This window comes from Aspergillus puulaauensis, chromosome 6 (assembly GCF_016861865.1).
Source record: "Aspergillus puulaauensis MK2 DNA, chromosome 6, nearly complete sequence".
In the NCBI taxonomy this organism is placed as follows: Eukaryota; Fungi; Ascomycota; class Eurotiomycetes; order Eurotiales; family Aspergillaceae; genus Aspergillus; species Aspergillus puulaauensis.
Window position 1 is genome coordinate 3,405,577 of NC_054862.1, and position 20,502 is coordinate 3,426,078.

At 51.3% G+C, this 20,502-nt stretch overlaps 10 protein-coding genes across 10 annotated transcripts; 3 read left to right on the forward strand and 7 right to left on the reverse strand.

Annotated features, from left to right (window-relative positions):
• Positions 1-404: 404 nt before the first annotated feature.
• On the reverse strand, positions 405-785 carry APUU_61385A (uncharacterized protein; the record flags this gene model as incomplete). Its single annotated transcript, XM_041694721.1, has 1 exon — positions 405-785. A coding segment is annotated over one exon (381 nt), but the record flags the coding sequence as incomplete, so codon positions are not given.
• A 707-nt stretch (positions 786-1,492) lies between these two features.
• On the forward strand, positions 1,493-2,821 carry APUU_61386S (uncharacterized protein; the record flags this gene model as incomplete). Its single annotated transcript, XM_041694722.1, has 1 exon — positions 1,493-2,821. One exon carries the CDS (start codon positions 1,493-1,495, stop codon positions 2,819-2,821), a length of 1,329 nt encoding a protein of 442 aa, XP_041560524.1.
• A 412-nt stretch (positions 2,822-3,233) lies between these two features.
• On the reverse strand, positions 3,234-4,247 carry APUU_61387A (zinc-binding alcohol dehydrogenase family protein; the record flags this gene model as incomplete). Its single annotated transcript, XM_041694723.1, has 1 exon — positions 3,234-4,247. The coding sequence occupies one exon, from the start codon at positions 4,245-4,247 to the stop codon at positions 3,234-3,236; it is 1,014 nt and encodes a 337-aa protein (XP_041560525.1).
• Positions 4,248-4,837: 590 nt separating this feature from the next.
• On the reverse strand, positions 4,838-5,605 carry APUU_61388A (uncharacterized protein; the record flags this gene model as incomplete). Its single annotated transcript, XM_041694725.1, has 3 exons — positions 4,838-5,123; positions 5,184-5,414; positions 5,472-5,605. The coding sequence occupies 3 exons, from the start codon at positions 5,603-5,605 to the stop codon at positions 4,838-4,840; spliced, it is 651 nt and encodes a 216-aa protein (XP_041560526.1).
• A 343-nt stretch (positions 5,606-5,948) lies between these two features.
• Positions 5,949-7,673, forward strand: APUU_61389S (uncharacterized protein; the record flags this gene model as incomplete). Its single annotated transcript, XM_041694726.1, has 2 exons — positions 5,949-6,367; positions 6,431-7,673. The coding sequence occupies 2 exons, from the start codon at positions 5,949-5,951 to the stop codon at positions 7,671-7,673; spliced, it is 1,662 nt and encodes a 553-aa protein (XP_041560527.1).
• Positions 7,674-7,851: 178 nt separating this feature from the next.
• Positions 7,852-9,782, reverse strand: APUU_61390A (Zn(II)2Cys6 transcription factor; the record flags this gene model as incomplete). Its single annotated transcript, XM_041694727.1, has 5 exons — positions 7,852-8,058; positions 8,125-8,369; positions 8,422-8,717; positions 8,776-8,924; positions 8,985-9,782. 5 exons carry the CDS (start codon positions 9,780-9,782, stop codon positions 7,852-7,854), a joined length of 1,695 nt encoding a protein of 564 aa, XP_041560528.1.
• A 1,253-nt stretch (positions 9,783-11,035) lies between these two features.
• Positions 11,036-13,032, reverse strand: APUU_61391A (fungal specific transcription factor domain-containing protein; the record flags this gene model as incomplete). Its single annotated transcript, XM_041694728.1, has 7 exons — positions 11,036-11,489; positions 11,544-11,623; positions 11,674-11,813; positions 11,876-12,624; positions 12,681-12,760; positions 12,845-12,959; positions 13,013-13,032. 7 exons carry the CDS (start codon positions 13,030-13,032, stop codon positions 11,036-11,038), a joined length of 1,638 nt encoding a protein of 545 aa, XP_041560529.1.
• An 884-nt stretch (positions 13,033-13,916) lies between these two features.
• APUU_61392A (arylsulfatase) lies at positions 13,917-16,115 on the reverse strand (the record flags this gene model as incomplete). Its single annotated transcript, XM_041694729.1, has 8 exons — positions 13,917-14,622; positions 14,672-14,759; positions 14,813-14,826; positions 14,881-15,192; positions 15,244-15,420; positions 15,479-15,645; positions 15,706-16,014; positions 16,062-16,115. The coding sequence occupies 8 exons, from the start codon at positions 16,113-16,115 to the stop codon at positions 13,917-13,919; spliced, it is 1,827 nt and encodes a 608-aa protein (XP_041560530.1).
• A 481-nt stretch (positions 16,116-16,596) lies between these two features.
• On the forward strand, positions 16,597-18,586 carry APUU_61393S (sugar porter family MFS transporter; the record flags this gene model as incomplete). The annotated part of the gene is made up of 9 exons (XM_041694730.1): positions 16,597-16,725; positions 16,775-16,973; positions 17,021-17,129; positions 17,187-17,362; positions 17,423-17,679; positions 17,730-17,878; positions 17,931-18,075; positions 18,132-18,359; positions 18,416-18,586. The coding sequence occupies 9 exons, from the start codon at positions 16,597-16,599 to the stop codon at positions 18,584-18,586; spliced, it is 1,563 nt and encodes a 520-aa protein (XP_041560531.1).
• A 281-nt stretch (positions 18,587-18,867) lies between these two features.
• On the reverse strand, positions 18,868-20,234 carry APUU_61394A (uncharacterized protein; the record flags this gene model as incomplete). Its single annotated transcript, XM_041694731.1, has 2 exons — positions 18,868-19,604; positions 19,661-20,234. The coding sequence occupies 2 exons, from the start codon at positions 20,232-20,234 to the stop codon at positions 18,868-18,870; spliced, it is 1,311 nt and encodes a 436-aa protein (XP_041560532.1).
• Between the last annotated feature and the right edge of the window lie 268 nt (positions 20,235-20,502).

The window sequence follows — 20,502 nt, forward strand, 5'->3', positions numbered from 1 at the left end:
GCTTGGATAGTATAGCATGCGAGTCTTTACAGATCGGGCCAAGTCGGAGCAATAGACTATCCAGGTCATTTCCTCGGCCATAGGAGCAAGGAGATGAGAATATTCCGAATTTCTAGCACAGTCAAACGCTGCATATCTTGTCTGATACCACGGGAGACTCACATGGGATTCACCCGCAAGTAAAGACCGCCCGGAACGCACGGCATTGAGGAGTGCCAGGGGGCTGTTTTCAATTTGCAGCAGGGCCGCTAGCCCGCCTGCGTGCGCACGGTGGTGGCGCAGATCCGTTCCATCTGTCATGATCATCTGCCTCTGTTAGTTAGTACACACAAGGTTTACATTTAGGAAAGCACCTCGTATAGCCCGAGTAATATGGCCATAACCGCAGTATCGGCCCGCCGTACCAGCTTGGGATCCCGGATCGCCTCAGCCAGAGCGTTCAGAAGCTCCTGATACAGCCCCTCGGCCTTTCGAGTCAGAAACGGGCGATTCAGCGTGATTGCATGACTCGCACATGCAACGGCCTTGCATGCCTTCGCAACCTGGGATTGCAGACCTTGCCGATGAACGATCGACTCAAGACCCCCTAGGAACCCGCGCGAGAACGACGAGTTGACGGGAGTGATGCAGTAGTCATAGAAAAACGGCCGGAGCGCATACTCTTCCATGGCACATACCGGGACTTCCTTTGGTTTTCCGTCCACTGGGACAGTATCAGATCCAGTCGGAGAGACCCTCGGCGGCAGGCTGCACTTCCGCGCTATAGATTGGAAGGGCGCGGTCATTGCTTCATGCTGGCGAAAAATAAGATTCCCGTCATTTTCGTATCCACCGCAGCTGCGGTTGGTATTGAGACATCTTAAACAGGACTGTGATTGTTATTACATTACTCAAATGGTGTACAATATGTATGCAAGTGCAGTACCCTATACATACCGGGCGCGTCTCGTCACACTGGTTTGATTAGTGACTCTATAATAGCCATTATGGAAGGGGGAATACCTTCTTCCTGCGTCTTTTACAGGTCAGACATCCTCGAGAGGGTCCCAGATAGACCATTGTTAACTTGTTGTGGAGGAAAGGCGGGCGATTTCGGAGACACCGAGTCTATGTCCGAGACAACGAATCACTCAACCAAGGCAGAAGCAGATTGATTCATGACAGGAAGAGATGCCGAGCAGAAAGAAAGCCTCAAGCATCATGATCAACACCCAGACAGCTCTGTCAGCAGCAGGATGATGCGATTGTTGCCAATGCTGACTCGGGGATTCTCGGCCGTCGGAGTTACCGAAAGTCAAACGTTCGGCCTCGGATTTGGTCTCGGGAAATTCCCAAAGGAGCAACCACTCGGAGATACGTATACTCCAGCGTCGTCGGCACGTAAACAGCCCCTATATATGAGCTACAAGGGGCATTATTTTCTGCGATATCCTTTCCGTAACTCTATAACATATTTTAAGTTTTATTTCTCATTACGGGCCGTGACAACAACATGGGTGACCAATCTCGTGCCAACAACCAGGGCCTCGACGAAAAGCATCATAGCCCTACTTTATCTACCAGTGCGGGAGAACCGCCAATAGAACAACCTTCGAAGGCTGCTGCTGGCCCAAGTCCTCCTCCAAATGGCGGTCTCATCGCGTGGCTCCATGTCGCTGGAGGATTCATGCTCTTCTTCAACACATGGGGCATGATGAACACATTCGGTGTCTTCCAAACATACTACGAATCAGGGGCCCTCTTCCACCGCTCCTCTTCCGACATCTCATGGATCGGTTCAGTCCAAGCGACAATGCTCATGATGGTTGGCTTTATTACCGGTCCCATATATGACCGTGGCTACTTACGCCCTCTGCTCATCGCGGGCAGCTTCGGCATCGTGTTTGGTCTCATGATGCTCAGCCTCTGCAAGGAATACTGGCAAATTCTCCTAGCTCAGGGATTCTGTGTCGGGATTGGCGCTGGCTGTCTTTTTGTTCCCTGCGTTTCGATCCTACCGACATATTTCTCGTCGAAGCTCGGAGCCGCCCTTGGTCTCGCCGTGTCGGGCTCTTCGCTTGGTGGGATTATCTATCCAATTGTCCTGCATCGTCTTATTGGACCCCTTGGTTTCGGCTGGGCTGTTCGCGTTATCGGCTTCATTGCCCTGGCTACACTTCTCCTCCCCATAGCTGTCATGAAGCAGCGCGTTAAGCCACCCAAGGCACGAGCCCTAATCGACTGGACCGCCTTTACCGATATCCCATTTATGGTGCTTGTCACCGCGGGCCTCATTGCCTTTATGGGCCTTTTCACGCTCTTCTTTTACATCTCATACGTTGGCTCAGCTCGCCACCTCACCTCGGACGATATGGCGTTCTACCTGGTCCCGATCCTTAACGCCGCGTCTTGCTTCGGACGAACCATCCCCAATGCAATGGCTGATAAGTTCGGCCCTTTCAACCTAATCGCACCCTGTTGCATGATGGTCGGCGTTCTCATTCTCTGTCTTATAGCCGTCACCAACCAAGCAGGACTGATTGTCATTGCCGTCTTCTCGGGATTCTTCAGTGGTGCACTAATCGGACTTCCGCCGCTGTGCTTCGTCGCGATCACCAAGGATAAGTCCAAGATTGGAACGCGGATTGGAATGGGCTTTGGTATGATGGCGTTTGGTGTCCTTGCTGGTGGACCTGGGGCTGGGGATATTCTCAGCGGCTCAGGCTCTATGAACTGGAATGGGGTCTGGATATTTGGTGGTGTCAGTACCCTTGTTGCGTCACTTATTTTCGGCGCCTTGAGGATTGCAAATTATGGGTTTGTGCTGCGGGTCAAGGCATGAATGGACATTTATATTCTCTTTTGTCACGAATAGAGTTTTTAGATATGAGATGATAGACTGGAGATGTACGCTGGACTAGGCAGTTATCATAGTACGTGAATAATATATGAGATGTCTACTCGAGGGATATTCCTAGGGCTAAGACACTAAACGAGCGAGACAACTATCAGAATCGGTGTAAATACGCTTTCAAGCACGTATGCGGAACCAGGTCGTGTGGAGCCAACTGCAGTCCAATAACAACGTGCAGCGCAGTCCTAATGTGGCTATTCATATTACGCCCTTCTACAAATATGTATTGTTGTCAATATGGGATTTGCGGAATCATGTATATTATTTAGAATTCTGCGTGTTAACAGCCACGATCAAGTATCCACACTTATCCCATAAGGGTAGCCGATATCAAGACACCTTACAGCGTAACAACAACCTTTCTCGCAGACGTCCCCTTCGCCTGAACATCCACAGCCTCCTGGATACTCTCCAGCCCAGATCCAACAACAAGCGGCTCGGGTGCAGCAATATAAGTCTTCTTCTCCAACGCCTTTGGCAAGAAATCCTCGTAGACAGCCTTCCCAACCTCATTATCCTTAACCGTCGTGGCAAAAACCATCTTCACAGTCACTTCATCATCTTCAGGGGCAGCCCTAACAGTCGCAACGAACTTCACGCCATCGGTGCGCTTCACGACTTCGATTGTCTGCTCCGCCGCTCCAGGCCCGATACAGTCCACGCCACCCACTAAGGCCTTACCTTTCAGTGCAGTGACCAGGTTGTCAATTACAGTTGGACTGTTGTAGTCGAATACTTCTGCCGCGCCGAGACTCTTCACGTATGCAAAGTTTTTCGCGGATGCAGTTGTAGCTACATCGTATCCTGCTGCAACGGCGAGTTGGATCGCATTGCTGCCGACGCTGCTGGCACCGCCCCAGATCAGGACTGTCTTTCTGGTGGGTTTGGCTGCTGGCAAGGTTGGGTGTTGCAGGTTGAGGAAGTCCTCCTGGAAGAGCGCGGCTGCCGCAGTGGATAGACCGAGCGGGAGCACGACTGCGCGCTCGTAGGAGAGGTCGTTAGGGATGGGGCTAGCCAGGTTTGAGTGGATTATGGTGTATGCCTGGAATGCAGCGTCTTCAGGGCGCTTCGAGACCATGGCCACTGCGTGTCCGAGCACCCGATCGCCGGGCCTGAAGCGGGTGACGTTGGCTCCCACTGCGGCGACTTCGCCGGCGATGTCGTGGCCGAGGATTGTTGGGTAGTTGAGGGGCCACCAGGCCGTGGATTGGATGCTGCCGTCGACCGGGTTGACGGCGACGGCGTGGTTCCTGACCAGGATTTCGTCTGCGGAGGGCTTCCAGGTCGGGGCTTCTTTCACTTGGAAGGGGTGGGATTTGGGCTCGACGAGCCAGGCGGCGCTGTTGGAGGGCATTGTGATAATGAACTGTTTAATGGGTCGTATAGAGCTGTTGAAAGAGTTGATTGTTGGGGTTGATTCTGTTGTGATAGTGCTTCTGGAGGGCAATGTGTGAGTTTATATAGTTCTCGTTGTAGCCTTCCGGCAACGACTCTCCGTTATATCCGACGCTTTCTACGATATTATCCCCGTCTCACAGCTCAGAAGTGTTTAATAATCATGAAATTGATGGAAGCTATTCTCCTGCTTTGTAATGGTCCCAGGCGCGCAAGGCTAGCCCGTATGGTTTAATACAGCATTGCAGTGGATCCTGCTGGCTGACGGTAAGCCACATAAACATAAACATGCATTATTCAGCCCTGGCTATTCCTACCCAGGCTAGCGTTGCGCTGAGCTGACATGGCATGCGATCGTGCTCATGGGGCTAAACTGGTCACACAGAAGTAGTCTTTTCTTGTCTTCAAGTTCTACGGATCAGGAAATGGCCACAAGGCAGTGTCGCCCGGATCTGGTACGTGTGTCCGAATGGGTCGGGTCGGGTCGGGTCCCGTCGTGCTATCCATGGGCCAGCATCTAGTCTGCAGTATACAAGGCCTATAGAAAAACTAGTACGTATTGAAGCTATTCACCTGCATCATGTGCTTCCTTTTTGCATCCAGGATTGTCTTCAAAACCTTTTCTTGCTCTGCTATCGGAAGCTTGTCAAACTGCTCTTGAACCATGGATCGAATAGCAAAATTGGTGACCTGCTTTGGGTCCACGGCAGAGACGATAACCGCCACAGCGAGCATGTCTTTCGTAATGGCAGTTAGCTGTGTGGAAGTGTATCTCCAAGCAAACATCCGAATGTCAACGCGCTGGATACCGCCAAGCACCCCAGTCGTCACGGCACTGTGTCACTTGGAATAAGCTTGTGCTTTTAAGCGGCTTGATGCTTGATGCTTGACCTACTAGGTGGTCCTATCTGACCTGTTTCCCTCGTATGACCCAATAACCGCAGCCAGGCCGCTGCGGACGATACTGCTGATTGCACCAGCCATGTCCCCTTTGACAAAGAGGTTGAACGTATCGGCGATTTCTTTGTCAATATGTGCCGCCTCGGTCGAAATACTGCATCGCACGATGGACTCCTGATGCAGGATTTGGCCAACCGGAATCAACTTTGCGTTCACAGCATTGTTACTGGTATATGCCTGGTTAGCAGGACATCCATCGACTCCAGAAGCAACCATGACTTACGTGACATCGTGCATGAATGAGCTGATCTGCTGGTGGCCGAGCTCCTGCATCTGATTCAAGGCATCGTTTGCCAACTGCTGCTTCTCGGAGTCGTTTTGAACGCTCTCGATGGCACTCGAGACCATCTGACCCATGATGACGAACGGTGGAAAATTGACGATATCAATGTTGCGAGCGTAATGGGGGAATACAAAACCTCGGACGAACCAAACTACTATCCTACCCTTATCCCTTCCACCGAAAAGCTGGGAGACACAAAGTCATTCCAAATACAGAAGACTGGGAGAGCCCACTCTAATCTGAGAGATTACTGTGCTTGCGCCTTTAATCTTTGACATGGAGCTTCCCCCGGTTAAGAGCCTCAGCGAGTATAGTGGGTGGGCGCCCACGACTGGCCCTCAAAACAACACAAACAATTGTGGGTGCGCGCCCATGGACTTCTCCAGAAACAACCAAAACCACTGTGGGTGCGCGCATATGGCTGTCTTCGGAAACAACATAAACTACAGCGGGAGCGCGCCGCCTATCCCCAAGAACGACCCAAACCATCCTCGCTGGCTTCTTGATACCTCGAACTGGAAAGTGTGCCAGTATACTGATATCGAAGCTGAGGTGCATAAGGAAGGATACGGCATCCTCTCCTACACCTGGGGTAAGTGGGCTAAATGGGATGAAGAGCCCGAGGGCCTCCCAGCGGGTTTACAGTGGAAACTTCCAGTTATTAAAAACAATGACAACGGTTCCAATGATTCCGAGGACTTCCTAACCGTGGCACGCCAAGTAGTTTCAAGAATGCAGGCCCGGTACGTCTGGTGGGACTGGATGTGCGTCCCTCAGGGGAATAAATTGTCAGACGATCTCAAGAAGGTCAAAGGGGAAGAGGTCAGCAAGCAGATGTAAGTTACCTCGAGCTATTTCTGTCCGCTTGCCGAATTTCATTCTGATAGTGACGAGTTTAGGGGAATCTACGCCGGGGCGAAGGAAAGTATTGTATGGCTTCATTGCACGGACTGGGAGAAGGATTCCGCGGTCAGGAGCTTGCTAGAAAACAACGTACAGAAAGACAGCATCGAAAAATTCGTGGAAAGTGTTGATAAGCTACTGGTCGAGATGAGGAAAGATGAGCCCTGGTTGACCTCCGGATGGACACTGCAAGAAGGGGTTCTTTTGAGCGAGACTGTCCTCTTGGATCACCATGGGAGATCACTACGCAATCCCCGGTTCATACACAACAACCGACAGGCGTCTGTCCTTGACATTACAGCCGGGCTTACGACCCTTGCAATCCACATTGCATCGGCGTTCATGAAGGTCAATGAGGAGTATAATGGCGGTTATTACGATGAAGTGGCCAACTATATCACCACCTCGGTCAGCAACTACCAGAAGATTGCCGAGTTCCTTTCTCGACTTCTTCGCTCAGGGTTGATTGCATACACCAAGGACTCGCCCTTGTTCGTTCTAGCTGGCAAGCATTCCCGCCACTTCAGCGTCAAGGCGGATGAGTGCTGGGCGCTGCTAGGAGCACTAGGGCTGGGGAACATCACACCTCCGCCCGATTACAATCAGGAACTGGACCAAGTCAAGGCCACCTTTTTTGGACACCTGCTGAAGAAGCACCAGTGGTCTCTACTGCTGGTGGCTGGCCACAGCTTAGATGACGCCCACCTTACGCCACAGAACTGGCATACTAGATTTGCCGATGGCAAATATCTGCCCCTGGGAGTCTTCTTCGACGTCCACTGGAAGCCAAACCTCCCATATCTGAACTGGATTGGCCCTACTACCCAGGAAAACAAGGATGCCATTCACATGCAGACGCCGACTGGCAAGCATTTTACCGTTCTGAGGCTTAACAACTCGTCAGCGCTCGCCAGAACATACGAGCAGTGCCATAATGACAGTGGACTTCCATATATTCATGTAGAGCGTGTTGAGACGCCGTGGTTCCCCACGGAAATGCTTTTTTTCCCGATTGCAGATCTACAAGGAACACCGAATATGCCGGGTTCACGCTGTATTCAGATTGAGCCTATCCCACGTATGGTCAAGGACCCGGTGTCCGGTAAGAAGGTCAAGCTGAACTCGCACATCGGTACGCTGGAGGGTTATTTCCGGGGGGTGATTGATATCTGGGCTGCTGAAGGGGATTTCACCAAGGATCAAGACTTGCATAAACTTACACTGTTTAGTGGGGTCTGATCCTTCTGTTGTGAGTGCTGGACCATGCTGGACGGTATCTTTTATCATGTTTGTGTAGCAGAGGAGATTTTTACAGGTACTATGACTGTATACAAAGTTAAAGTAGCATCTTCAATACAATATACAGTGGTTGCTGACTGATTGTTTCATTGATCTACGAGAAGATACGGGTATATCGTCACCACTGCCCCAGACCAGATCGCTCAATCGCGGTCCTGACAGACTGGAGTCTCTGAGCCGATGCTTTCTGGTACTGTAAATCTTCCATGCACCGCACGCCGAGCTCTATGCTGTCCCACACTGCAGCCGGGGTTTCATGCCAGACTCCGTAAGCAATCAGCGATGTACATGCCGTTTCAAGGAAGAATGAATTCATGGGCAAATCCTGTAGCTTATCATTAGCTTCTGCCATAATATGTGTTGTATTGGCAGTGTTTGGTTGGTGACCGACCTTTGCAACGGACCCGCGCTGCCGGACTTCTGCGATATTGGCGATTATTGTCTTTGCGGACGTGAGGATATGTTCGCAGGCCGTTGCGACATTTTCGTCGTCTTTTGTTATTTTCGATAACGGCGACCTCCTAGAAATTACTAGCTGTGTTGTCGCCCCTCCGCGCTCTTTCTCTGGTGGTGAGCTCCTATGCCCGATGTACAGCAGAATGGGCTTCAGATTCATCAGGATGGCATATTCGTATACTTTAGATAGCAGTCAGCATCTATCCCATTCAACATCCAATGGCACACTCACAAGTAGCATTAAGCGTCACCGCCTCATCAACATTCCACGGCCGGTTGGGGTCTGCATGCTCAGATCGTAACATCGGTTCATGCTCCTCCCAGTACGATCGTAGTCGAGCATGCGTCGACCATATTGACTGCCAGAGGTCGTCGAAGTCCACAGTCGGGTTTCGCTGTGCGCATAACATTGCTGTTATGATGCGGAATAGGCCGGAGAAGAATTTCCCGTCTGCGCTTTCGTTGTTGTTCGATATTTGAATGTTGGGGCTGATTAATGGAGGTCGACCGACTGCGATGCAGACGAAACTGAAAGAAAGAAGGTGGTTAGCTAACCTTTCGCTGATATCTGGGCAGGGACACGGACCTCTCTGTTCGAAGGAGGATGTGAATCATTTGGGTTATCTCGGAAGCGCAAGGTTCCATATGGAAGCCCGCCGAGAAGATCTTGGTTGCTATGTGTCCCAGCATAGAATATGCCTTGTCGAAGTTGCCTATCTCATTGCAGTACTGAAGGTAAAGTCCAGAGAAATGTTAGCTGGGGTTCAGACAAGACATTGTTGATAGGGTACATATCATGATAATGCTTAATTGGAGGTCTAGAGCGTCTGGGAGATGCACGCCCGCAGAGATGAAAAGGTCACTCTCTTGAGCTAGGACATCTGCCAACTCCCCCTGCATCGTAGACAGTGATCCCATCGCGAGCTGGTACAACAGGAGGGGGTATAACGGCGGCGGCGGGCCATTATGGCTGAATGCTGTGTACGCGGATGAGAACAGCGAGCCCAACTGCGCCGGTGATTGCATAGGCAGGATGGCCCAGGCGGTGCCGACATATCTGCTGAGAAAGAACTGGAGGACTTGATTTGGGATGCTCGTGAGGCACAGCGGCGGCGTCAGGGAGAGCCCAGGTGTTGGAAGATTGTACGGCTCAACGACAAGGCGATTGAAGTTGAAGCCCTCAAGCGAGAGACCAGTATCCACAGAACCCCCATAGTTCGTGATTGGTAAAGGGTAATCCTGCTTATGGGAGGCTAGCAGATGGAGCAGCGCCACGGTGGACGTCGGCCCGTATATAGCAGTCTTGCCCGTCACCTCGTTCGTAACCCTGACCGGCCTAAGCGCCATCTGCAGCAGCTCTGAATTCTCATGTCCAGCCTGCTTCTGCGGCGTCTTGGTCAGCGTCAGTTTTCGACGCTGTCGCGCCACTGTCCGCACCGAGCACGGCAGCGACAACCGGGCGCATCGCTCACACGGCGACTCTCCATTGCATTTGATTTTCTGCTGTCGGCAGCCCTCGCATGCCTTGATGATATGTCGCCTTGGCTGCGCAACAGAGCCCTCACGCGAGGACTGGCCAGACTGGGTGCTCATGGTGGCGTGGGGTGTTGCTAGTATTTCCGAGATGTGCCAATGTCGCACGAGCAGGTCGGGATTAAGTCTGTATGTAATATATAGGGCGTGGCTGAATGTGGATCGGCTTTTTATTTTCTCCAAGCCCAGTGGTGTCGAAGGAATCAGGACAGAAAGAAATCTGCAGCACGAGAGGCCCGAACGCGTGGACGTTTATTTCGGTTCCACTCCGCAGGCGCCACTGTCGGTGATTTAGTCAATTCTTAGTGGAAACGTTAATCAAGGAAGATCCTGCAGGCCCCTTCCTATTGGCCAGCCCATTTGCTAGCCACGTTTTTCTCCCGAAGCTCCTCCGAGAGGTTGTGTGATGGCGGTGCATCCTTCGTCATCGCGGACGCGTCTGAATTAGGGCCTACGCCTCCTCTACTATCTTGTATACGTCTGCAATTCATCACATCGTGGCAGCCTAAACAACACGCGCTGCGCATAATACGTAAAATTCGCCGGCCCCAGCAGTCCGGTTTTTCGAGCGCCCCATAAAGGTTGGCCATGTCTTCCGCAGCCTGTTCCAAGCGTCGTGGCCATGGTGATCTTGACGTCTAATGCTTGTTAGTATACGACTGTCGGGTCTTCAAGGTCCTTACCATTGGTTCAGCTACGAATGTACGAAGTGATGGTGATGTGAACAGGTCGACTCCGAGTACCCTGGACGTTACCAATGTTCATGTATCCCCTAGGGCTTGTTGGCCTTTGTCTGTATGACGAATGGATAGATCAGCCTTGGTGTGGTAGACTACGACTCCCACGCCGCTGGCGTGTTCAAGCCAGAAATGTTATTCCAGGACTTCAATTGGACCAAAGTGACAGGGGCCAACGTAGTCTTGTCGGTCAGTGACGAGTCAACCCTGTTGCATTGTCTGCGATCGGCAACCAGTCCTCAGCTGTGAGTGTCCAGGTCTTCCGCGTCACAGGTGGCTGAATGGACTGGAATGTAACTGCTGTTGAGTTCCCGTGGAGAGTTACGTGGTCTGCTTTCCATTCTTGGTTGCTCTGACAAGGATATTGCTTGATTCATCTACGATGCCCTCGCCGTCTGTGCTGATGATATGGCGGTCTAGGTTTTTAAGTATGAATTTCGATGCACTGAGTAGATTGCTTCATGCTCCGTGGGATTCTATTAGATAGTCTCTACGTCGGCCTGACAAAAACGCCCAGCACCGTAACGGGGGCTATTTGGGCGTTTGATGATTGTCCACTAGCCCTCGTGATACCTGCTAGAGAAATCCCAGAGGACCGGCCGGCGGTACAATCTGATCACTCCATTCATCAAACGGCCAGAGCCAGTTGAGCGATGAAAACAGGTGGTCTGTGTTCCCAGGCTCTACGAGCTCTCTCCATTGTTGGCCATCTTGAAATATGCCATAGTCTCCCATTTGCATGTCCGAAGGCAAAGTGGGTGCTGTAGGGGTTTCTGAAACAGCGGGATGGTTTTCAGCAAGATGCACCTGAGGATTACTGGCACCTAGTGCAGCTGGCTGTGGAGACGTGGCCGTCGAAGAGTTGGAAGCCTCTTGACTCAGGGAGTCGTATAGGAGGACTTCATCATGGGTGGCATTGATTGTATTATCATCGGCAGCCCTGCTTCGTTTGCTTAGGCGTTCCAATTTGGCTCCTCGCAGGTCACGAAAGTCGAACTCTGCTGCGTCCTGTCCGACTAGGTAATGTTTACTGCAGGATATGTTAGCTATGCAATGACTTTTACTGGCACTGGCAGTGACCAACCTGTGAATGAGGGCAAGGTCTCTCTCGTGTAGGAGGTGGATGCAGTCGCACTTTATCAGACGGTGAACCGCTTCCAGATACTGTGGTCATTAGCGTGGTTTCCTAGTAATGGCCAGGTGGTGCCATTTACCAAATGCTTAGTGAGTTCTGATGCAGCGGAGATATCTCGAATAACTGTCAGGCAGTGCACGATTCCTTCAGTTAAGGCGGGGGTGTTGGTCTCATTGAAGTCATCAACACTGGCTAAGCGACGAGGCTCAAAAAGAAGAACTGGAGGAATGTAATCAGTAAGTCAACTCCCAAAGTAGCCTTGAAGGGGATGGTAACTGTACTTTCGAGAGCGACATAGGCCTGCACACCAATATGTGGATCAAAGGTGATGCTCTCCTTCAAACCCGCAGAGACTAAGTCTGAGACAGCGAGAGCGTGCGAGATTCGGTTGCGGCGGACTTGGTATACTGCATCCACCTTGGTAGGATCCCGTAGATAGATTTGCAATGCAGCGCGACCAAGAATGATGAACAGATTGCGTCGCACAACATGCAACAAGATAAACATTGGAAGTCGCTCAAGGTGGAGGATTAGGTTGTCGGGATTAAACTGAAAACGACGTGGTAGGTCTGCAAAAACAGCTTCCAAGTCCTCTCGTAGTAGCAACAGATCTGAAGATAGCTGTTCGACTGTATGTTCCTGGTATGAGGCACGGTAAGCGAAGTGAAGGGCGCGACGGCGAGCGGCCGCAGCGCGTAGTAGATAGGCCGACATGTCAAGGGAGGCGTGTGGGACGCCATCTCTGATAGCCTGCACAGTGCTCATATCTCCTGGAATTAAAGGTTCTGTTACTGCATGGTCATCCCCCAGGAAGCTCTCCTGGTCACAGGGCAGCTGGATTCGGTATGCGCGCTCATCGATTGTCTGGGAACCATATCGACCACCATCAGTCATGGAGTCGAGATAGAATGTGGCCCATGCAAGCCGACGAAGAGCTTCGCGCGACAAGAGAGGTGACAGGCGTTGGTGAGATGGGAAGTCTACGGGGTATGCACGGTCGAAGACATGCAGCGACATCATTTGCATCATGCTGCTCTGGGTTAATCTACTGGCCCATCTAGTATAGTGCAATCAGGATATACCTACCGTGCACAGCTAGCTCCCAGAAGCCACGCCGATGTAAACTTTCCTCGGTGGAGGTCATAGTGTTGCGCAAGGAGCACTGCCTGGTAAAGCCGTTAGCTAGTCTTCGCAGCAATCAGAACAGTTCGACCATTCTATTGATCAAATGATAGTCTTATCCATCGTACCATAAGCTGAACAACGCCGAACCCTTCATAAATGCGAGGGAGAAGTGCGCCAATTGCCGCATCTGCCCAGGCATCCGCTCTGGCAAGGCTCTCTGTAGTGGCCGGGGCACCGAACCTGGGAAATGATATTATTAACATCTAGGCGCACCGCATATTATGGCCACACACCGAGCAGCGCTGGCAATCATTATCAGAGTCAGCTCTCGTGGGACTTTGCCATTGTCGACGAGGCGTTCAAAATGGAGCGGGTGGATGTAGGCGAAGAAGCCGAAATCTGGCACATGTTAAGTAGAATATTTCAACAGGCAACAGGCTTCTTACGATGGACTGATGCGAAGTACAACTGAACAATATCATGAAGCTCTTTTCCCTCTGGTAGCTGACCCAACTGCGTTCCCCGGATGGAATCTGGGTTAGCTGGCAGCGAGCTGTCCAAGAGAGTCGGCGACGCAGGCCCAGCGCTCCGTCGAGGTCTCACGCACTCAATACCTAGTGTTCGACATCTCTCACACACGTTGTCGATATCATTGGTACATTTCAACTAGATAAACCCATGTTAGAGGGCCTGATGCTCTAGCAGTAAAGACGCACCTTCTTGTCGCGACATCCCTGGCACGAGGTCGCGTTTGGTCTGCGCGAGACTTTGGTGCGCTTCGGTTGCTCTCCATGCCAGGTACATGGCCGATTTCCCCTGTGACATTGAGTGCAGGATGGCTTCTTTTCGTCGCATTTGATCTGCCTGGGGTGAGCTCACGCCGGTTCACTCTGGGCATTTAACAGTTGGTTCTGACCTTCCGAGATCGGCATGTTTGGCATCCTGTGCGCGTCCGGTGGATTCTCGCTCTCCGTGACTCAACATCAGAAGGCGTGGGCGGGATGGGTGATGTTCGATTATCCATTCGGAAGATGAATGTTGGAGGAATTGAGAAGACGGAGATGGAGATGGAGAGTGGGAGAAATTGGGGAATTGAAGGAGAAACTAGCGGGAAATAAAGAGCATCCATTGGGCGCCGTCTACATATGAATATCTCCAACATATATATTCGGTATATACCATGAATTGATTTATTTACTAAAATTCAGGCTTCGCTCCTCCCCGAGCATCCATCCAGCACCTCTGCAGCTCCATTTCGTCCTCCCACAGCTCTGGTGCCTCATCTTTGCCCAAGCCCGACGCCGCAGCCCCTTCTCCCCACACAATTCCACATTCAACCACATACTCATCCCAGCATTGAAGCAGTTCTCGCAGCTTCTCTGGCTCTTGTTGTGCAAGGTCGTTTGTCTCTCCAGGGTCCTGAACTACATGAAACAGCTCCCATCCATCGTCCCCCTCTCCTGCGCCCCCTTGTGCCTTCGCAAAATGGACAATCTTCCAGTCTCCCTTGCGCAGGGCGCCACGGGCTGAGAGCTCCCATCCAATCGGCTCTGATGAAGAATGAATTGCCCAGGTCGTATCTTGTTCGACGCTTTCTCCTCGACCAAAGAACGGTACCCACGACTTACCCCGGACAGCATGCACTTCTCTGCCGCGGAATTTGGTCATCGCTCGGGCGCCGCTGGTTGTAGGCTGCGGTAAAGATACACCCGCAAGGTCAAGGAATGTAGGAACAAAGTCCATGACGGTTGTAAATGACTGACTGAGCGAGCCTGGGGCTAATGGGGGGAAACTATTTGCAGGGGGCTTAATTACGCATGGCACTAGAATGCCGCCCTGTGATGGGAAACATTTGAATAGCCTTGAGGGTGCGGTCGATGCTTGTGCCCATAGTGGACCGAGCCTACACATATTAGCTTCGTATTGTCTCGTTGTAATTTCCGTTGACGTACCAGGTATACGAGTTGTAGGCACCAATGTTGTCGTAGGAGTTGTCGCAGTACTTGTGAATGGCGGACTTGATGTCGGTCCCTAAGACAGCTGCAGTTGATATCAGTCTAACGTCTATTCTGTAGTGACCGAAGGATACATACGGATTGCCTCCAACCTGTGGAATGTCAGTCAACTTCAGTCATCGAATAATAGATATGCTGGTACGTACGCAGCGCCCTCTGCCCCATTGTCGCTCATGAAGACAATAAAAGTGTTGTCATACTCGCCAGTTTTCTTCAAATACTCGATCACCTTACCAATATTCACATCGATCGAGTCCACCATGCCTGCGTATGTCTCCATTGCGCGAGTCGACAGCTTTCTTTCCTCTGCCGTCAGGGTATCCCACTCTTCGGCGCCAACCTTGCTGGTCTCGACTTTATGGGGGATGACGGTTTCGTCGATGATGCCCATCTCGACAAGGCTCTTAAGTCGGCGTTCGCGCAGGGCATATGGACCATCATCGTAGACCCCTTTGTATCTTCGAACATACTTAGCTGGGATGAGATGACTTGTAGCGAGGGTATCCTACTTATCACGCTGTGCGCGGGAACACTGTAGAGGCCAATGGGGCGCAGTGTATGGCAGGAACGAGAAGAACGGCTTCGATTCCTCCTCCTGTGTTCTCGCTTCAAGATATTTAATCAGATTGTCCGTGTAGTAGTCCGTCGAGTAAAACCCCTCGGGGTCTTCTGTTTTGTTAGGTGTTCTGGGGTGCAATCCAGGGTCAGCGAAGGCTCATAATCCAATCTGTAAGTGTCACGCACATATCTACTTTCTGACCCATCTCAGCATGAATTGGTCGACCGCCGACGGGGAGCTTCTCGTGAACAGGTTCCCATCCATAATGATTGCAACATCCAGGAAGCATTGCAAAGGCTTTCTGGAACCCGCGCTCCCATGGGCCCTGCGACGTGCGCATACCAAGATGCCACTAGTGAAGTAAGTATACTCAGCGAGACACTCGTACTCAAAGGCTCAAAGGGGATGATACCTTCCCAGACATAACAGTAAAGTACCCATTGTCCTCCAGGATCTCAGGCAGGGTAGCCACGTCGCGGTTCAGAAACCCCTCGTAGCCCGCCTTGCCCGACCACCGCTCTGAGCCCTGGGCGTTTTTTTTGAATTCGATCAGAGTACCTAGCCCGCCGAGATGCGCGTCTGTGCCGCTGAGGAGCATTGCTCGCGTTGGTGAGCAGGCGGCGGCGGCATGGTGATTGAGCATGCGCGCGCCTTCGGCAGCAAGTCGGTCGATGTTGGGTGTTTGGATCTCCGAGCCATAGCAGCCTATATCTGAGAAGCCCTGTCGGGGGGTTAGCAATGGAGATATGTATAGGGAGGGGGTTGTACGAGGTCATCTGCGAGAATAAATAGAAAGTTCGGTTGTTTCGGAGAGCTCCCCATGTTGGCAGATTGTACAAGAGTTAAGCGGGCGAGGTTTCTCCAAAATATACAATTATTTTGACAAGAGGATCTCAGTTATAACGACAAAGGGACACGGGATTGCGACAGTAATTTATTCTAGTCATGAACAGAGAGTTTAGTAGAGGAGACGGGGAGTTGAGACAGCTCGCTCGGAGCGCACCCACCTCGCTCGGAACAGACAAGGCTCGCTCGGAGGAAGTTCAGCAGAAGTCGAGGGGCTCCGAGCGAGGAGAACTAGATCGGCGACAGTGGTTGGTTTGCCATTACCCCAGGTTGTGGGGGAATTGTGCCATCGTAGCTAAAGCTGGTAGTCTCTACTGTGGATCTAGAGACCACCACACTCCGGCTCATAAACCACCATCTGCGTCTTCCCTTGAGTCGATATGGTTTGTATATTTGAATTGCCTTTTACGTGAGCCTTTCAACTGCGGCCTGGTGCAAGGTCACTACGCTCACCACCATGACGGCGCCGCGTTCTGCCTGGTCCATGGCGACCCCTATGTTGCTGTTCTCCTGCTTCTGTCTACTCACAGGCGATATGCTATTTGGGTTTGACACGGGCAGCTTTGGAGGCATCCTTGGAAACCCGGTATGGAGCCATAACTGGAGAAGGATGTGATGAAGTTGACCTAGTTCAGGGATTCGTCAAACAATTCGGCAGCTATAACGCAGAAACACAATCATACGAAATCGATTCACTGCATACATCGCTCCTGTCGTCCCTGCCCTTTATTGGCAAGTTCATCGGCTGTTTTGTCGCGGGTCCGATGATCGAGAAGTACGGGCACCGTGTGGTGTTTCATGCTCTTTCGGTCATCTCGATCATCGGTGTCATTAGTGAGTTGAACCTTCCCAAGACGAGTTGTCATGCTTAAATGTCATAGTTGAAATTACTGCCGCCGATTCTGGTGCTGGAACTGGGCGCCTTGCGCAATTCATTGTGGGCCGAATCATTGTCTACATCTCTGTTGGTCTAGTAGAGGTTGATGTGACGTGAGTTCCCCCTAATATGTAGTAGATATGCTGCCACTAACTTGATCCATATGTCAGTACATATCAGTCGGAAATTGTCCCGGCATCGTTCCGTGGTCTTGTCGTGGTCTCCCTGCAGCTCTTCCTAGTAGCAGGAGGACTCATTGCCAGTGGAGCAAACAAGGCCTACGAAACAGAGTCAGACGGTGTAGGATGGAAGACGGTAACAGGGATTCAGCTTATATTCCCTGTCTGTACGTATACTCGGTTATTCCCTTGAGTATTATCCGTTCCTAATAATGACACCCTCTCAGTGATTATTATATGCACCATCTTCATACCAAACTCCCCGCGCTGGCTTCTCTCCAAGGACCGCGACGAGGACGCTATTGCGTCCCTTCGTAAACTACGCCCGGAAGAAGACAGGTCGAATGGTGCTTGCGATGAAGAGCTCCGAGAAATCCGAGAGGGCCTGCACGAGGTCGTCCACAAAGCCGCGTGGATAGACCTCGTCAAGGGTAACAACCTCCGGCGCACCACGATAGTCGTCGTTTGTTACTTTTTTCAGCAGGTACCTAAGTCCTAGGCCTCGGCATGCTGTCAGATAACTAATTAAAGTAGGCAACCGGCCAAGCGTTTGTGTCTACGTTCCAGACGAAATTTTACCAACAGAACGGCTACGAAGAGCATGCATATACGTATCCAATCATCAGCAGTGTTCTCAATCTCGTGGCAGTGTTCCTGGCCATGGCCTTGGTTGACAGGCTTGGGTACGTCTGTTGACTCATAAATTTCAGCGCTGTGCTAATATCCTGTCCACAGCCGCCGATACACGCTGTTCCTCAGTTATTCCCTCCAGACGTTGTGGATGTATGTGCTTGCTGGCCTTGGAGGACTGGCGCATGCGACGACCGCTTCTAGAAACACCATTGTCGCGTCTTTCATGCTATACACTGTCTTTTACAACGTGAGCCTTCGAGAATCTGGCACCAAAATGAGGTAACTAACAATGGTTCTATATAGGCTGGTGGCGGCTCAATCCCATATCTACTTGGTGCTGAAATTCCCAACGCGGCTGTTCGAGAGAAGACACAGTCGGTCGGGACAGCCTGGAATGTTATCTGGGCGTTCGTAACTAACTTCATCATCCCGTACATGCTGGAGCATATCCACTTCGATGTCGGATGGGTCTTTGGCAGTGTTTCCCTTGTAGCGTTGGTATATACATTTTTCTTTCTCCCAGAGACTAAGGTCAGTTCCTATTTCTGTCTCAGGCCAGGAATATTGGTTAAATCATGTTTCAACAGGGTCGGACGCTTGAAGAACTGGATGCAGTTTTCGCCTACGCATATAATCCCTTCCGAAGGGCTGATGGGTACTACAACAATGAACCTGGAGCCGAAGCTCCTAAGGAGGGTGATATTCAGCCTTGCGCCAGCACTGATACTGGAAAGCCAGATTTGGTACACAGTCCATAAGTAACAATTCGAATGAAAGGGGCATTGTGTATTGTGTACCCAGTGCTGTGAGCAGAACTTGTTTCCGTACCACTGAATAACGGCATGGGCCGCATGGCATATGTAAATCAACGATGTTACCACTCAGTTTAATACTGAAATTACTTCGATAGCGCCTTAACGGCAATATCTTTGACTTCTTGTATTTCTGGAACACTATTCCCGGCACGAGTGCAGCCACTGGTGAGAAAGGAAAATACAACAGCAGAACGCTCAAACCACTCCCTTTCGAATCAATCCCATCAGCTACCCCTGGAGATGAAGGAGAACCACGGGTGCTGTAACACCTCCTCAGCCGAGGGTCTTTTCGCTACATCGTACTGAAACATGCTTTCCAAGAGGTCCGCAAACAGCTCCTGCTCCTCTTCCCGGATGAAGACACGTTTGTGGATAGTTGAGCCGGCTTCTACAGGAAGGTGAAAGACCGGCCTTTTCAGTTTACTCCGTATATTACTGTCCGGGTTGCCTGTTGGTTTGAAAGGTTCGTCCGGGGGGTATTCCATGCAATCCAGGCATTTAGACCACCATTCGTCGGGAAACTGACCAAGCGTTTCAATAACGAGAGGTATGTAAGTATCTTCGCTGTGATCCACTAGTGAGAATAACCTCGAGCCCGTCCTTATTTCGAAGAGTGTGCAGGCAAGAGCCCATATATCACTAGTGGGGCCGGGTTGATCGCCGCACAATGTTTCCGGTGCGGCGAAGTCAAGAGGAATCCCAAGGTCCTCCGGGGGATCGGTCATCGTGAATGCCTCTCCGAAGTCGATGACGGATATTTGATTAGAGACGAGTGAGCTGTTCCCAGAGGGCCACAAAACTGGATACACAAGATAGGGAGGAGCCCTCTGGTCGGCTGATGCCTCGCCAGACGCCGTCACGACTTTTGTGATACGAGGGTCGCCAAGGTACTGCATCAGCTCGTCCTCTGTCAGCCCATTAATATCATGGGTGCGGAACAGTATATTTGCTGGTCGAAAATCTAGAAGCTCATCAGTTAAACAGCTAAATGCCGAGCCATGTCAAACGAAAACCAACCTCCGTGACAAAACCCAAAGCGATGAATGATAGCCATGGCCTCGGCAACCTGGCACGATACCCCTCGCAGCATTTCCGTAGGATCATCTGTCCTTGTGTGGTTGGGACAAATCGCAGGGCCTGCGAGTGGGTAGACGAAGCACAGGTGGGTGCCGTTTGGGCCGTCGATCTGGAACTGGTGCAAGGGAAGAGAGAAGTATTTTGCGACAGTGGGCTCGTCTTGTACAAGCTCCTGGAATTGCAATATGGTCCTTTCCGGGCAGTCTGCACCCGAGGAATCGGCCATTAGGATTTTCAATGCGATATACTGGGATGGATTCGCATCAAGAACACGGCAGAGCAAGACGCTCGCGTAGCCACCACTGCCCAGCTTGTGGATGACTTGGAACTGTCTGTGGTCACCCAACCGGTCATTGAGGGAGACAGGATGATGTCCGCCCTCTGCGTAGTCGCATATCTTCTCCAGGCCCTGGGGAATTCCATCGAAACGGAGGCCATTGTCTTCAAAGTCCATCTCGTCCTCCGAGAGGGGCTCCGGACTCGGCGAATACGGCTCGGGCTCATGCGACGACATATTCTCTCCTTGACTTTTGTGTTTCTTGGAGAAAAGCGGCTGTTGGGTGGGCGCAAAGGAAAGCAATAATGGCGGGGCAGTGTAAGCGCCCAGCTGGTGCTCTATTTTTATATTTTATTTCTGTTACTCGCGTGTTGATTCAAGTATACAGTGTTTAATTATTGTTATGCAGTTCACACCACCCATTTTATATCAGGTAACATGTGTTATGGGCAGGTTTAATGCTCTTTATTATTCTCATAGAGGGCTGATCAACTTCAAGCTCCTC